The sequence below is a fragment of the Bos javanicus genome, chromosome 4 (genome assembly GCF_032452875.1).
Source record: "Bos javanicus breed banteng chromosome 4, ARS-OSU_banteng_1.0, whole genome shotgun sequence".
NCBI classification, from domain to species: Eukaryota; Metazoa; Chordata; class Mammalia; order Artiodactyla; family Bovidae; genus Bos; species Bos javanicus.
Window position 1 is genome coordinate 66045547 of NC_083871.1, and position 17341 is coordinate 66062887.

The 17341-nt window shown below is 51.4% G+C and overlaps 1 protein-coding gene across 6 annotated transcripts; it reads right to left on the reverse strand.

The window, feature by feature from the left end:
• Window positions 1-522: 522 nt before the first annotated feature.
• GHRHR (growth hormone releasing hormone receptor) lies at window positions 523-16559 on the reverse strand. 6 transcript variants are annotated; one of them, XM_061414205.1, is made up of 14 exons: window positions 16391-16559; window positions 12398-12500; window positions 12162-12269; window positions 11305-11402; window positions 10074-10171; window positions 9429-9561; window positions 7865-8018; window positions 7504-7564; window positions 6865-6934; window positions 5908-5999; window positions 5320-5449; window positions 4577-4618; window positions 2459-2563; window positions 523-1745 (listed from the first exon to the last, which is right to left on the reverse strand). In XM_061414205.1, the coding sequence occupies exons 1-14, from the start codon at window positions 16445-16447 to the stop codon at window positions 1677-1679; spliced, it is 1320 nt and encodes a 439-aa protein (XP_061270189.1). In that variant the 5' UTR covers window positions 16448-16559; the 3' UTR covers window positions 523-1676. The 6 variants fall into 6 exon arrangements, with proteins under 6 accessions (XP_061270189.1, XP_061270193.1, XP_061270190.1 ...); XM_061414209.1 differs by lacking the exon at window positions 16391-16559 and adding an exon at window positions 15828-15912; XM_061414206.1 differs by lacking the exon at window positions 4577-4618.
• Window positions 16560-17341: the final 782 nt, after the last annotated feature.

The following is a 17341-nucleotide window of genomic DNA, read 5'->3' on the forward strand; positions in this document are numbered from 1 at the left end:
TCTGCAGCAACTATTTGTTTACTTTTTGAATAACAATTTTATTGAGATACAGCTCACATGTCAAAAAGTTTACCCTTTTAAAGTATATAATTCAGTGGTCTTTAGTATATTCACAGAGTATGCAACCATTACCACTATCTAATTTTAGAACATTTAATTCCCCTTAAAAGAAACTCAGTACCCATTAGTAATCAGTTTATCCTCCCAATCCTGAAAACCTCTAATTTGTTTTCTGTTCCTATAGATTTGCTTATTCTGAGTATTTCATATAAATGAAATCATATAATAAATAATCATATAATAAATCTCATATCTAAGTCATTTCACTTAGCACAATATTTTTAGGGGTCATCCATGTTGAATCATGTATCCATATTTCATTCCTTTTTGTTATTGGTTGTATGGATATATCACCTTTTATTTATCTATTTAATAATTGATGGACAGTTGGGTTTCCATCTTTTGGTAGTTATGAGCCGGGCTGCTATGAATATTCATGTATAAGTTTTGTACAGGCATGACTTGCCTATATGCCAAGTCACATGGTAACTAAATGTTGGACTTTTCCAGGAACTGCCAGACTTTTTGCCAAAGCGATTGTACCATTTTACATTTCCACCAACAAAGCATGAGAGTTCCAATATCTCCACATCCTTGTGAATACTTGTTTTTTTTTTTTTTTCATTTTAGCCACTCTACTGGGTGTAAAATGCTCTCATTATGATTTTGATTTGCATTTTCCCAATGACTGATGACATTGAGCATCTTTTCATGTGCTTGTTGTCCATTTTTATATATCATTTATGTTCATTTTAAATATAAGACATGACAGAAATTTATGAATATATCATGATCTCGTGATATTTCAAGAAAGCAGAGGAGGAAAATATTTTAGGAAACATACAAAAATATCAGTAGTGATTGTCTTTGGGTAATGAGATTATGACTGATATTTTAATTTAATGACTTTTATTTTGGATATGGACCATTTTTTAAGGTCTTTACTGAATTTGTTATAATACTGCTTCTGTTTCATGTTTTGGTTTTTGGCTGTGAGGCATGTGGGATCTTTGCTCCCTAACCAAGAATCCAACCTGCACCCCTGCATTGGAAGGCAAAGTGTTAACCACTGGACTGCCAGGGAAGTGCCCACTGGCTGATTTTTATTTTCTTTTAAAATCCCTTCTATATCTCCCAAATGCCCTGCAATGAGGATGAACTACTTTTCTGATTTGAAACTAAAGGGAAAAAAAGCATGTTGCATTACTTCAGGGGCAGCACTTGGGCAGAGGACTTGGGAGGAAGAAGCAGGCTGGGGACACAGGAGGGCAAGCAATGGAGAAGACATAAGAGAAAAACCTAGAACCGAGGAACCTCCACCCTAGAGAAAAGTAGAGAGAGAGATTCGAGCATTTTCCAGAAGGACAACCTAAAAGGCTAACAGGCACAAGCAGAGAAGAGATGCTCGCTCATTAGTTATCAGAGGAATGTGGATTTAAACAACAAGGAGACGTCACCGTACACCCATTTGACTTGCAAACATTGAAAAGCTGGGTAATGCCAAGTGTTGGTGGAGCTGCTGGTGGGAGTGGAGATCTCGCTGGCAGTTCTGGAGTGCAATCTGGAACCACTCTGTCGTGTTAAGAAAAGGCATATCGGCTGAATTGGCACAGCTTTCACTCCCCGGAATGTGTCCCGATGAAAGGCTCCCCGGCCTGGGGACAAGAGGGCACGGGAACAGTCACCTAGAGGCAGGGGGAGACGGGATGGTCACATATGGCTGGTGACACCAGGTGGCACCATAAGGCAGTCAAAACAAGCCACCAGATGGGCACACGGCAACACGGGTGGCTCTCTTGAAAGTACTGTGCTGAGAGGAAAAACATTAGAAGCAGGATGAGGCATATAATCGACAGCATTTATGTAAATTAAAAGTACAGAGACACACAACACTATGTGTTTTGCGAGAACACAGAAACAAGTATCCGCATTCAACACATTGGAATGTTTGGGAATGGAAGTAGAGACAAAAGAGAATATATATTTTTTAATGAATTAAACAAGAGGATCCCTGCACAGACCCGTGACGGGGATGTGACAAGAACTGAGATGTGATAAACGCATGCCAGCATCATGGTCCAAACAAAGCTTACAGATCCCTCCCCCGCAGAGGTGGATGGGGTCACTCTAACGTGTACCTATTCATTTACAAGTTTTTTGGCTCCTCTGGCCTTGGGCTATGGCCCAGATTCTAGGAGGAGGGACATGAGAAGAACAGCAGCGGACACAAAAGGACCTGGGAAAGAGAGTCAGGAATGAGACAGGAAAGAAGTGCTGGGAGGAAGCATGAGAGTTCCCATGGGACGCTGTGGAGGGTGGTAGACCCATGTAGCTGCCCAAGTTCAGGTGTGGGCTCCAGTCACAGGCTGTGACCAGACTAACACGCAGATGTCAGCACCTTCACCCTCGAGTGTGAAGGCGTCGTCCACTTGATATGAGTCACCCGGGCTGGCAGAAGTTCAGGATCGTGGCCGTGCCATCTCCGCGAGATCTCAGTCCTCACCTCCAAGAACAAGAGGGAGGGCGTTAGGAAGGTCCCACTGTCACTTCTTTATTCAGCCCCAGTGGGGTTGAGGGTGCCGGGGAGGCCATGCAGGAGAAACTGAGACAGGGGTTTCCTGCAGCAGGAGAAGCTACGGTTGGCCACAGCCACAGCTAAGTACTACCTCTAGAGGATACTACTTCCTCCTTCCTGCAAGTATTTCTGACCATTCCGTTTGGCTCCTTCTCTGTCTTTTAGTACTGCTTTTGTCTTGGACCACTTAAAGACAATTATGGGTGTTTTCTTGAGTTTCTGGCCAAAAAATAAGTACTCTGTCCTCTCCAAGTAGCCCAGGGCCCATGAGCCATTACAGGCAGGTATGGAAGTCCTGTGTTTGCTCCCAGATCCCAAATAAGTCTGCAGGAGACTCAGAGAGGCTACTGGGGGCAAAGAATGTCAGAAGAGAGGGAGCCAAGAAGAGACAGAAGTGTCAGGTAAGGGGTAGCAATGCTCCACAGCTGGAGCCTGGCAGGTCTGTGTACCCAGGTCTCCAGCAGAACAGCTGCTGCTGCTGCTGCTGCTAAGTCACTTCAGTCGTGTCTGACTCTTAGCGACCCCATGGACTGCAGCCCACCAGGCTCCTCCATCCATGGGATTTTCCAGGCAAGAGTATTGGAGTGGGGTGCCAGTGCCTTCTCTAGCAGAACAGCTGATAAGCTGGTAAGTCACTTCAGTCGTGTCTGACTCTGTGCGACCCCAGAGACGGCAGCCCACCAGGCTCCCCCGTCCCTGGGATTCTCCAGGCAAGAACACTGGAGTGGGTTGCCATTTCCTTCTCCAATGCTGGGACAGAGTTAAATTCTCACACTACTGCCCGATAGCAAGTCTGTCCTAAGGGGAAAATACGAAGTGTCTTCTGGGTTGGATGTTATAATTTACTCCTCTCTGCCATCTCTCCATGATTCTACAAGTGCACTGGCACCATCTATTCTGTCTATAGGGACTTTATTGGTGGCTCAGACAGTAAAGAATCTGCCTGCATGGAGAGAGTAACATGGAAACTTACAATACCGTATGTAAAATAGGTAGCCAATGGGAATTTGCTGTATGACTCAGGGAACTCAAACAGGGGCTCTGTGACAACCTAGAAGGTGGGATGGGGAGGGAGATGGGAGGGACTTTCAGGAGGGAGGCCTGATGGGTGTACCTATGGCTGATTCTTGCTGATGTCTGACAGAAAAAAACAAAATTCTGTAAAGCAATTATCCTTTGATCAAAAAAATAATAATAAAGTGGCAAAAAACAGCCAAAAAAAAAATCTACCTGCAATTCAGGATACTTGGGTTTGATCCCTATGTCAGGAAGATCCTCTGGAGAAGGGAATTGCAACACATTCCAGTATTCTTGCCTAGAAAATCCCATGGACAAAGGAATCCCAAGGGAAAGAGTCAGACATGACTGGGCAGGACAGGGACATTCTGTCTGTTCACGTGTGTGTTCACCTTTTTGGTTTGTTCTTTTTGCGTATCTCTTCCAGGTGCTCTCTCTCAGCACCCCTGCCTCTGCTCTCCATCATCTTCCCTGTCTTTCGCCTGAATCTATTTTCCTAGACTTTGTGTGTCTACCTTAGACTTTATTGTTTCCTCTGTGTCTTCTCTCTGTCTCTCTAGGATCTGACTTACTCCTTCCCGTAACTCTCTCTAATGTTCAATTTTAGGAATACAGAATGGAAGGACCCCTTTTAGCCCCCACCCCAGCCCCTACATCCCTCTTCTAATCCCTGAGAGGCCTTTTCTACCTCATGATGAATGGATAGTAAGCTTGGCCAAGACCAGAGGAAGGATGGATAAAAGATGTTCACAGGAAGTATTCAGGTTAAGCTTGATCCAGAAACTCAGGACAGATTTCCACAAAGGATTGCAGGACTCAAGTTATGGCCTGAGGTGGGATTTACAGGGGCTGGACAGGAGAGAGGCAGGCTTAGGAGTGGTGGGAGGAAAGGCTTAAAGAATAAGGGTAGTCTGAGTCACATACCTCTTGGTTGAGGAAGCAGTACAGGATAGCAACAATGAAGCCCTGTGAGGTCAAAGAGAAAGGACCCCATCACCCTGGCTTGGCCTTGGATGTCTGTAGTCTTCCTACTACCTTTTCCCCCACCCCCAACAGGCTGTGACCTGGGCCAGGTCTTTGGAAAAATGCAAAGTAGACATATTCATCACATTACTATGTGCCAGGCATATTGTCATATGTAATTGCCGTAGCAAGCATTCCAAAGCTTTATCACTGGCCTGATGGCCCGTTTCTCTGATTTTATTTATTTCTGCATCCCCCAGTATTGAGCACAGAGCCTGGCACATAATAGGTGCTCAGTAAATGCTGAATTTGTGAGATGGTTAGATGGCATCACCAACTTAATGGTCATGAGTTTGAGCAAGCTCCAGGAGTTGGTGATGGACAGGGAGGCCTGGCATGCTGCAGTCCATGGGGTCGCAAAGAGTCGGACATGACTGAGCAACTAAACAACAACAAAATGTTGAATAGAGTGGACGGATGGATGGGTAGATAGATACAGGGATAGTTGAATGAATAAAGATATAGATGGATATAAAGTAACAAACAGATGGACAGTTGAATAGATGAATGAGTATCTGGAAGGAAGAATAACTGGTCTAGTCACCCTCACCTGCCATGAAATCAACCACCCCTGTGGACAGCAGCACCCCCCGCTCCTACGCGAAGACTCAGAGGGAAGGAGAGAGTACTGTGGGGACCCTCACCTGGAAAGAGCCCAGTCCCAGTTCTAGGGGGAGGCGGATGTCCAGGCCAGCACTGTCAGGCAGGAAGTTGAAAATGACATAGTGGATTCCAAACAGAGGAATGAGGAGAAGCGTTGACTTAGAGAGACGCCTGCAGAAGAAGACAAGGCCTGGATTCTGCTGTTCCCTCTCTCAAATGCTCTGGTCTCAACTTATCCCAGTCAAGTGTATGTATCTTTCAAAGTCTAATTCAAGGACACCTCTTCCAGAAAGTCCTCCCAGATTGTACTCTAACCCCATGATTCATTTAGAAAGGATCTCTTTCCGCAGGCTCCCATAGAAATTGATCTCCACACTCATCACCCACAATGTGGGTTGCTAACTGGCTGTTTGGGACCCCCATCCTTCCTATATTGTGTTTCACTGGAGGGCAGGGACCAGAACTATTCTCTCTCTGGGAACCTGGGGAGAAGCACAGGACCAAGATGATGGATGTCTAATGATGAATAAAAAAGAACCATCTGACTCCTGCACCAGTTATGTCCCCAGAATTTCCTGAAACACATATACACACCCCCACATGCACACTCACAAACACACACACCTTACCAGTACTGAGGCTGGGTGTGGAGGCTGCCCTGAGTTGGCTCCAGTTTCCTCAGCAGGATACGGATAATATTGAGAAAAAGCCCAAAGTTCACCTGGAAATGGAGGTGCAGGCAAGTGGCAGGAGTGACCCAAATGGCCTGGGGTAGGACCTCTTTGGGGACTAGAAACCTCAGGTCTTTGAGGGCCAGGATGAGCAGGTCATTGCTCGAGACCTTGCCACCTGGAGACTGGGAGGTCCAACATGGTGCTCAGGGGATCCTGGGCTCAGGGTCCCCCTCCTCCAGTCCCAGGCCAAAAGTGGGAGGTCATACCTTTCATCCTGCTTCCAGCACCTCTCAGGCTCTTCTAAAAAGCGTGTGGCCTTCACTTTGCACAATTACAAAATCAACAAAGATGTGTGCATTCACCCAGGCCATGCAAACCAGTCCTGGCTGCTTTGCCTTGAGTGTGGGCAAGGTAGGGGTTTCAGCTGCTGCTCCTTCTACACCCCGAGCCAGGCCTCACTGCAGTGGTAGGTGATCTGCAACCAGGCCACCAGACTCATCAAAATTCTGAGTTAGAAGAAGCCTGAGCTCTGATTTTTCCAATGGGCTATTCATGGGCTTCCCTTGTGGCTCAGCTGGTAAAGAATCCACCTGCAATGCGGGAGACCTGGATTCGATCCCTGGGTTGGGAAGATCCCCTGGAGAAGGGAAAGGCTACCCACTCCAGTATTCTGGCCTGGAGAATTCAATGGACTGTATAGTCAATGGGGTCACAAAGAGTCGGACACGACTGAGTGACTTTCACCATTGAGGTCCAGAGAGGGCCTCACAGAGCACCTGTGGGGGAGTCAGGCTCGAACCCAGGGTATCCTGACTCCCAGCCTGGAGTCATGTTTCCTGCTGTGTATGGCTGCTTGGTGGGCCCAGGGAGATCGGCTGAATAATGCAGAGGACACTGGCCTCACGCACTGACCCCAACAGAGAGGACGATGGGTCCTTTGATGATCCACCAGTAGGGGGAGCTGTCGTCCAGGTCCCAGCACCTGAAGAGAGGGCAGGCCTGGACTGATGGCGGGGTGTCGGGGGAACAGAGCGCAGTTGCTGAGAAGCCCTTTTCTGGGGTACCCCTGCTCCTCTCTCCTTTCTTCCCTCTACCTACAGCTCTAGGCTCCTCCCTCTAGAATTCGATCCTTATAGCCTCACCTTACCCCGAACAAGCCTTATCTTCTCGAGACATTTAGGCCCTTTCCAAAGGGACACCCTAATTCAAGAGGGGCTCACCCTTTCCCTTCACCAAGGTGTATGAGTTTCTCAAAAATCAGTCATGTTTGCTATTTTCTGTGGCCCCAACACTTCCCCTATTCTGGAAGGTCCCTTCTTACAGCCCCTATCCCCTGAGATCCCGAAACCCGAGACCCTGTGCCCCCTTCCTGCCCAGGCTCAAGCCTCTTCTGTGTTATCCATGGACTGTGCCTCCTACCCCTCCCCACCCCCACCCAACCCTGGGAGTTCCTGAAGTCAGGACCAGGGACCTCCCCTTTCTCATCCCAGCTTGGAGGACAGCCTCACCAGGACCCAGTACAGGTGTGATGAAGGGATAGCCCAAACTCACGCAACATCTTCAAAGGCCAACTTGCAACCCACCCACATGCCGGTAAAGAGCAGAGGAAGCCCTGTGGGGGTACAGAAAAGCCATGAGTAAGGGTCTGCATCCTGTGCCCACCTCCCACCACCACTACCAGCATCACACAGGGCACTGTGAAGGCAGGACCCTGTGAGAGCCCAGGGGCAGGGGACCCGGTCCTGATCTCAACGCTCGCTGTACGACTACAGCCATCCTTCCCCTTTCTGGGCCTTGGGGTCATCATGAGTGAGCTGAAAGGATCTTTGTGTGAGCTCCCTGGTCATCCCCAATCCTCCACCCACTCCACCCGCCCCCCACCATGGTGCCCAAACCAGCCCTCCGTGCTCACCCCAGGCAGCGAGAACCAGCCACCAGAAGACCCTCCTTGTGCTGGGCAATGTGGAGACTAAGAGGCAGGTCAGGTACACAGCTTCTGCCAGCAGCCAGCTGAAGTTGGTCATGGTAGCGAAATGGGAAGTGGCCACAGAAACCTTACACAGGACCTGTGGGCCAGGGCCCTGGGCGCCTCAGAGCCAGGACACCCACTGGAGCCCCATCAAAGCTCCCCTACCCCCAAGTCTCTTCCACTTTGGGCTACCACCGAGGGGATGTGGTAGTATATATAATATGGTTGTGAAGAACACAGATTTGGGATCCAGAGAGCCTGGCTTCAAGTTTATCATCTGGGTAACCCACCCACACCTTAACTTTTCACATATAAAATGAAAAACTTCCAACCCCTAACTCATGGTCTCATCATAAGGATTAAATGGAAACCCTGTATACAAATTGCTACTATTTTTACTGACACTATCTCGCCGTCCCTCCTGAGCTCAAGTCTCTCCCTAGAGCTGAGGCTATGGAACACCATTACTCTTGCAGAGCTCCATCCTGCGAAGACACATGCATGCACCCATGCATTCACTCAGTCACTGAGTGACTCTGCTCATCGGTTGGGTGGCTTGACTCTGAGCTCAGAGGCGAGTGCTCTGAGTGCGTGGCCCCATTCCCAGCACTCAGCAGCTGGGTGGCCTCCCAAATATCCCTCATCTACAAACGGAACTAAAATGAAAATATGCATAGGAAAGAAAATGAGACAATACATGTAAAGCATTTAGCATAATGCCTGGTACCTAAGCACTAAGTATATATACTATTATTGTTTCTTTCATTAAGGAATGAAGGTCATCTGTTGGCGTGTTCATTCATGTATCTATTCATTTCTGGTACAGTGTCAGAAAACCTAGTAAGAGCTGCCCACACCCAGCCCAACTTCTTTTATTTTTGGCCTCCTCTCATTCGTCCACCTCCCCACCGCCATGATGACTTCCCTGTTTCCTGGAGTGGCCCCAGCTTCTCCTGTCTGTGAGAGCTGCTTCACCCTGGTCCTCCCTGCTCTCTCCCTATCATTGCTGCCCGTTCCCCCCTCCCCAGAGCTCCAAAGCCACCTCCTCCCTGAAGCCCTCTCCTGTTCTCTCCCAGCTTTCAGCTCCCTCTACCTGATGGTCCTGTAATCTGGTACAATCTGTCCCCTTAGGCATCCTGGGTGCTTCTTGAAGAAGAGACCTGGCTTTGTCCAGCGCCTGATACACCCACACCCAGCAGAGACAGAGCCCAGAGGAAGTGTGAGATGGAAGCATGAGTGGAGTGAAGTGTGCTCTGGGCTGGGCTATGGGATGGGAATGAAACCAGAATACAGAACATGGAGCAGAGAGTGGAGTCAGGGAATGATGGGGCTGGGCACAGGAGGATTTAGGACTTGACCCCAAGGAGGGGCGGGAAGGGGGAGGGGGGCTTTCCAGCTCTGTCCTTGGCAAAGCCAGAGCCCCGGGGTCAGCCCACTGGACTGGACAGGCTGACGTCTCTAATCCAACCTCCTCGCCCACACCAGCACCCCCACCCATGACTGTTACAGTGGAGAAGCTGCAGTGGTCCGTGTTCTCCCGGTGAAAGAGGGTGGCGTCCTTCAGGAACACAGCTGCCGCCTTGAGGATAAAGGTGATGAACAGCTGGGTGTGGATGTAGTTCCTGGGGCAGTGGAGCCTCCTGGAGGGAGTGGGAGGGGTGAGGAAAACAGGAGGCAAGGAGGGAGAGCAGGCTTGGGGAGACTGAGCAAGGAGGGAGGTGAATCACATGGGCTTGGATTGGCTGTTATCAGATTGGGTCCATTGCACTGAATGTAAGGCTTCAGCTTTAACTTGTAAGACAACCGGGCTCAGTGCAGGTGAGGGGAGGGAAAACATCAGTTCCCTGCCTTCAGGGAGCTCATTACATGGAGGACAGAGGCAGAAATGACAGGGGACCCCCACCCTCTGCCCCTGGATAATCAAAGAGACGAGGCTCATTCCCAGGAGACAACAGCTCAGGCCAGGCTGGAGAAGGCTTTAGGAGGGCAGCAACCAAAGGCTTGAAATAGTCAAGAAGGGCTTCACAGAGGAGATGAAATGACCACAGTAGCCCTGGGAACGTCTTTGACAACCAGGCGGAAGATCAGGTTTGGTGCTGTGGATGACGGGGAGGCAGGGAAGGTTCTGGAGCAGGGAATGGGGATGGCAAACCTGAGAGCAACCAGGATGATGATGGCCACTAGGAGGGCCGCGGCTGAGACGCTGTGGCCCATGGTGTAGATGATCCTTACCGCGGAGAAGTAGGATTTCTGGGGAGGGTGGAGGCAGAAGGAATCTCAGCAACGGGGCCTCTGAGGAAAGGGAGGCTTGACCATCAAGCAGGTGATGCTTTGAATTCTACCCCCAAACTGTCGGTGTGGTGTGAGGCTGGGGTGTCTGTGGGGACCAAGGCAAGCTCCCTTTGGAGTGTTCCCTTTGGAGTTTGTTTACAGCCTGTAAGCTAGGGAGGGAACAGGATGGGGGAGGGAAGCGGGGGTGGGGGGGAAGGATGAGGATCAAGATGCTTAACTCTAGCTGCTGCTGGGAGATGGGAGAAAGAAGCTGCCACAGAAACTGTGCGTCCCTGGGGAGTGACAAAGCTCAGGAGGAAATCGGGCTTGTTTATTGACATCCAGCTTGCTCATTAGCTTGGGAACACGACATCCGCAAATAAAGGGGAGAGCAGGAACAGCTTCAAGGCTAAGCTCTTTCCACAAACAAGTATTTGAATCAATCAACTCAGCCTGGATCCCAGAGATGGAGACAGAAGGTGACCTGATCAGGGACCCAGCTCCCCTGAGGGATGCAGGCAATCACCCCTGACTGCCCCTCCCTGACTCAGTCTTTTTATCTGAAAGAATGTCAGACTCATGCTCTGCCTTCAGGTCTGGAGGGAGAGAGCTATGGGGTTATGGGAATGGAAGCAATTTGCCAAGGCACTGCTCAGTTTGGAAGCATGGAGTGTGCTGCTGGGGTAGGAGTCACTTCCATCATTGGGTTTCCCTCGCTGTCCCACAGCCATGCACACCACTCCACAGACTGAGGATCAGAGAGGGCAGGGAGCTTTTGCAGTGGTCCTTGCCCAGAACAACTCAGAGCCTTTGTTTCCCGCAACCACCCCCAGCTCCCAGTCCTGGAGCTGGGGCACAGAGAGGGTGTCGAGGAGACACTGGCCAGGTAACACTGCCCACCCTGCCTTCTGCCTCCCTCTTCCTCCTAGCAGCGTAGCCCACCTGTCACTCTGGAGCAAGTTGCTCTCTACTAATTCTCACTCCCTCTCTTCCAGCCATCTTCCAGAAGTGTGCTGTCATTCACATTCCGACCCGCCAACTTCAATGGAAGTGGCAGCCCCTACCATCGTGTAGTCTACCGGCCACACAAACATCCGTGACGAGCCTCTCACCTCCTCAGTCAGCAGCTCCAGGGGCACAGGGCAGGCCTCGGGATAAGGCGGGAAGGGCTCCGACCAGCCTGCAATGGTGCAGTCCCTCTTCACAGCCCCTAGGAGGCAAGCGGAGCCGGGGAAGCTGAGATGTGATCAGGACGACTTCCCCCTCTCCCCAGGAAGGTGGGGGAGCCGGGAGTGACCCTGGTCGAGTCTGCACAGACAGCTCATCTCTGCAGCAGAGAGAGGGGAGCCTTTTCTCCTGAGGCCTGGTGTCCTGCCTGCTTGGGACACCTTCTGGGACCTTCCTTTCTGGCCTCAGACTCACCTTCTGTTAATTGAGAGAACAGTTTCCTTGGAGCAGAGTAGAGAACTGGGTCCCCAGCATCCTAAAGAAAGGAGGCCCTCTCTGCCACCGGAGGAACCATCCACCGCAGACAGGTGAGGCAGAGCATGGCTGCCCTTCCACTCTCCCCGACAAAGCAACCGTTAGCACCTTATGGGGAGATTGACTCTGCCTCTCCACCCCCATGGCCAGTCCTCCTGCTCACACCTCCTGCTCACACCTCCCGCTCACACCCAGAGAACAAGTGCTCAGTGCCTGACCCCAAGCACAGCACTCCCAGGCCCAACCGCACCCTCTGTGCAGCTAGGGCTCTTGTTCTCCCCAGGTCACAGGAGGTCAGGAAGCTGAGGCTCAGGGAGGGTAACTGACTCATCCAAGTTCATAACTAAAGACAAGATGGAGTAAGGCAGTGCTCAATCCAGGTCTGCCTGACTCCAAAGCCAAGACATGGCCACCACATTCTACCACCGCCCAAGGAAACCACCTCACCTCGGCTCTTCCCCCCATCTCCACCGCCAGCACCCCTCACCTGGCTCCGAGCTGAAGTGAGAGAAGAAAGCCGGGCAGGGGAGGCTCACCCACTCGCCAGAGCCCGCCGTTGGCCAGCACAGCAGCCCATCCCAGATCCTAGGGCAGCCTAGACAGAGAAGTGGGAGCAGGAGGGACTCAGCCCAGGGGACAAGCTTGTCCACCATCCTGAGCGGTGCCACTGAAGGAGATGGAGAAACCCACGACGAGCCACCTCCTCCCTCCCCAGCCCCGTACCCAAGGTGGAGTTAGGCATCCCTTCGGCAGCTTGTAGACATGCTTGCTCATCCTCTCGAAGCTGAGTGATGACATCACATTCTGGGTGCACGTGGCCCAGGACCTGTGCAGCAGAGGATGAATGACATGAGCCAAGCCAGTGTGTGCTTCTTCTAGGTTGGCTGGTCAAGTGATCTGAGGACAGAGGTAAAGCCTGATTCATTTCCACAGCTGGGCTCTTAGTTAGGTACAGGGACCAGGTTCATCAAAGAAACGCAATGGCTATTTGGATGAAAGGCAGGCAAGCAGGGAAGGAGGGAGGGAGAATAAATGGAGATTTGGACAAAGGCTTCCCCTTTTCAATTCATGGAAGTCAGTTCTGAGACACATTAAGTAAAAGTCTTCAGAAGATGGCATGGGGATGGTCAACTCAACAATGCAGCCGTGTAGTGGCTTTTTTTTCTTGCCATGAGTGAGGTGAAGGAGCAAATGAATGTCTTCATGGATGAATGAATGAATGGGTAACTGTGTGGCCCGCTGGTAGAATGAGTGAATATACATACAGAATATAGATAGATGGACTTCTCAGGTGGCGCTAGTGATAAAGAACCCTCCTGCCAATGCAGGAGATGTTAGAGATATGGGTTAGATCACTGGATCAGGAAGAAGATCCCCTGGAGAAGGACATGGCAATCCACTTTGATATCCTTGCCTGGAGAATCCCATTGACAGAGGAGCCTGGTGGGCTACAGCCCAAGGAGTCGCAAAGAGTCTGACTGAAGCAACTTAGCACACATAAAAAGATGGATGACTGGACGCATGGATGCATGGTGGATGGGTGGATGGATAGGGGGATAGGATGCACATAGAAATGGATGGGTAATGGACGATAGATGGAGGGATACCTGCCTTGACGTGCAGCCCAACAATCAGATCATTCACAGGGAATGATCTCTGTGATCAGCTAGGAAACAAGCTGCTTTTCTGGAAACCCTCTAGCAGTAGTTCTGAAAGTGTGCCTCTAACTCAGCCAGAGATCAACTGCAATGAGCCAAGAATACACAGAGATCTATGGCTGGATCTAGGACTTCACATTTTAACAAGTTCTCCAGGGAGCTGGAGTCAAAGGCAGGAATTCTTAACACCTCTCCCTCCCATTCCCCCAGACTGGAGAAAAGCTGACCATCCAACAGGGCACAGCCCCAAACAGACACATGAGAAGGAACTCAGCTTTACAAGACACGCTCCTTACACTGTGAACATGGATCCACATCCCAAGTTTGAATCCAACATATACATCAAATTCAATCAGTGTAGATTTCTGTCCCCAAGGATTTACCAGGGAAGAGTGTGGAGAAGGCAATGGCACCCCACTCCAATACTCTTGCCTAGAAAATCCCATGGACAGAGGAGCCTGTCCTCTGTCCATGGGGTCGCAAAGAGTCGGACACGACTGAGCGACTTCCCTTTCACTTTTCACTTTCATGCATTGGAGAAGGAAATGGCAACCCACTCCAGTGTTCTTGCCTGGAGAATCCCAGGGACGGTGGAGCCTGGTGGGCTGCCGTCTATGGGGTCCCACGGAGTTGGACACAACTGAAGCGACTTAGCAGCAGCAGCAGTGTGGTGAGGAAGAGAGTTAACACCTGGTCCTGATATATCTAATACAAACTGAGCAGGGGCCGGGCAAGCACTACTGGAGGGTGGCCCTTCTCGCAAGGACTGAGGAGGTGGCATTTGAGCTGAATGTTTGAAGAGAAAGGAGCATATTTTTAGAACATGCCCAGACAAGAGAGTGGGCAGATGTACCTGAGTTGCGTGAGGGGAGAGCCCTGCCCATGGCCATCCTCACATCCACATGCGCACACACAAGCCCCCAGTGTCTGGCACAGAGTCCATGTCAGCAGGTGGTTCATTAACTCCTAGTGTCCTTTGACAGAAACCGAGGCACGGCAAAAGCATAGGGGGTATGAGACAGTGGCTGGGGTCAGAGACGTCAAACACTAGAATGGGGGCGGTCGACAGTAGGTGACCACATGGAAGGGACCCCAACGCCAGAGGGCTAGGAGAGGACCTGGAGACGCTGACCAGTAAGGAGGGTCACCCCCATCAGACCCGCCCCTGCAGGGGAGGACACCCCTGTCCTGACCGGCTGACCCCAGTCCCCCAAAGCCAGCTTGGGCTCAGCTCTGCCACCTCCTGCCTGGGCCCTGGGACCTCACCATGCAGATTCCACCTGCAGCCCCGGCTCTGGATCTCCAATCTGGGAGCACTTCTTGGCTTCTTCCCAGGACTCAGTGAGCCTAGTGCCACTTCAGAGGAGAACCCCAGTCTTACCTCCCCCATACATCCACAACAGCAGTGGGGTAGATGGACAGGGCGGGGCCTGATATGGGACCATGGGCTCCATCTGCCCTCCTCCCCCTCCACTACAATCCCATCCTTTCCTGAGACGCCTTCTCAGGGCCTGACTATTGGACCACCGAGGCCAAAGGAACTAGGGCCCCTGGTGGGAAGCCTCCCACCAAAAGGAGAAACAGACAGCCACCACACTTCCCAAGGGAAGAAAAATTCAGGGAAGCTCAACTCATGACTCAGGTGTGTGGTCACGGGTGGAAACTGCCAGGGGTGAGAAGACGTGGATCATTCCAAGACTTATCCCAATATTCTGGTTGGATCCCCAACTACTCACCTTGGGATCAGGGATCATCTAGCCTGTGTCCAGGACCCCACTCCTCCTGAGGGGAGACTGTTGTCCTGTATGCCTTGGCCTGGCTGACCATGGCTATAGCTGACCTGGGCTCTGTGCAGGACAGAGCCCACACCAGGAGACTGGGATTTAGTGCTAACCCTGACCCTGGCACCAGTGACTGAGTGACCCCCACAGGATTTCAGTCCCCCTTCTAGAATAATGCATTTCCTGTGGGGTGCACACAGATGAGAAGGAGGAGGCCCCACTCTGTGCAGTGCGGGGTGGGCAGTAGAAGTCACCCATGATGCACTGCAGGCCCAGCCTCCAACAAGTCAGATCCTTCTCCAGGCACAATAGCTCAGCGGGGCAGATGTTATTTTCTTCTTTTACAAAAGAGACAAGTGAGGCTCAGGAAGGGACTTACCTAGGTCACATGGCAAATCCACAGCACCGGTATCAAAGCCCAAAGGCCGTGCGCAAAGAGCAGGTGCAGCCCCGGCCACACATACACACTCACACACACACACACTCACACACATGCACACACTGTCAAACACACACACACTCACACACAAGCCAGTGGAGGAAGAGGGCAACCTCAGTCCCGTGAGCTCGCAGGAGACCCTGGGAGCTGCAGCTTCCAATCTGGGACTGTGTCTCCCATCCTGGTCCCCAAGTCACTGTCACTTGTACTAACTCTGGGAAAGTACACCCCTCCTGGCAGCCCGCTCCCCAGCCTTCTGGGCCTCGGGACTGTACCTGATTGTGGAAAGCTGCTCAGGGCCCAGGGTGTGCCCTTCGAAGGAGAGGCTCCCAGAAGCTGGAGGGGGGAGCAACTTCTCACTTACTACCCAGACACACTCAATCCCTGGCCACACCCTCTTCAAAGGAAGCAACTCAATCAAGTGGCTCTGGGGATCGTGGGGACTGGGAGGGCTCTGCAAGCTTGTCGGAGGAGGAGGTGTGGAGAAGACTCAGGGTATGAAAGGGAGGCAGAGGTACTGTTTGAGGTACTGTTTAGAGTATTGTGGCCCCGAGGATGCAGACAGGCCCTCAGGGATGCAATGGGCACGCGAACTCAGTTCAACTCCAGGAAGGACATTTTGCTGTCAGAACTCCCCAGGGATGAGCAGGCTGCCTGGGAAGGGAGGGGGAGGAGAGGTGGGGACCGCAGGTGTCAGGAGTTCTCCAAGCCAGGCCACCAGACTGCTTGGTAGAGAGACTCCTGCACCGGGGAAGGGTAGTGGATCCCAGTATGGCCCAGTGGCTCCCAGATCTCAAGCTCAGTGGGAGGGGCAGGAGGGTCTGAGCTGGCTACTCACGATCGGCAAGGGGCCCAGCAAGCAGAGGACGCAGGCACCCCACACCCTGCTGTCCATGGTGGGAGCTCGGCGACAGCTGCCTGGGTCAGCCTCGGTGACCCTGCGTTCCTTCCACTGTCCCCTGTTGTCACCGCTGCCAGCACACCCTCTGCTTCTCCTTCCCAGGTGGCTGTTTGCATAGACAGGAGCTAGTGAAGGGGACAGAACCCACTGAATATTCACCAGGATTTCAGAACACCATGCCCAGCTCCGCCACAGCCTCAGGGTAGAACTCTGCATTCCTGGCGGGAAGGGCTTGACTTCGTCTGTAAGTCTGCCCATGTCTGTCCTAACATTACCAAGGTCACAGACAAATGGCAGCCGCAGGACACCTCTTGCCCCAGTAGGTCACTATTCTTTATATAATTTTCTTCTCTGAGCCCAGCCCTCTGAGGCTCCCCAAATGAAGGAGACTCAGCAAAGAAGGCCTGAGTCCACACTCGGGGACCCCAGTTTAGTTGTGATCTCAGCCTCATCCACCGGGCTGAAGGATGAGTTCGGAGCCCTGGGGACCCAGCAGAAGTGGATAGGGTGTCAGTAGAGTCTGGACAACAGGAATCTTAGAAAAGGACGCACAATCATAAGTTCCCATGCATCCCCATCGGCTGGTCGTGAAGATAATAGTTTCAGCAAAACCTTGTCTTTGTTCCCAGCAAGGATACCAGTCTGGATGGCGAGGTGAAGTCTGAAGGGATCCAGGCTCTGGACTTTACATGGGGGCTTGTCAAAGTCTCTTCAGAAGTCCATATGGAAACAGGGAAAAACAGGAAGCGTGCAAGAAGATTCACGTAGCTAAGCCATCCTGAGTGGGGCAAAACCAGTGTTATCAGGGGCAGAAACAAGAGAACCTACACAGCAGCTCAGATTAATTTGAATATTCATTACCCTGTCAGTTTTATTATAGTTTCAGAC

Excerpts from the sequence above, each read along its gene's own strand:
- GHRHR (XM_061414205.1), bottom strand. The coding sequence starts at position 16,447 with ATGGACAGCAGGGTGTGGGGTGCCTGCGTCCTCTGCTTGCTGGGCCCC. Across the intron at positions 11,403-12,161 it reads TCACTTCAGCTCGGAGCCAG|GGGCTGTGAAGAGGGACTGC; the intron begins GTGAGGGGTGCT and ends CTTGCCTCCTAG. Across the intron at positions 4,619-5,319 it reads TGGGACTGGGCTCTTTCCAG|GGCTTCATTGTTGCTATCCT; the intron begins GTGAGGGTCCCC and ends TTGACCTCACAG.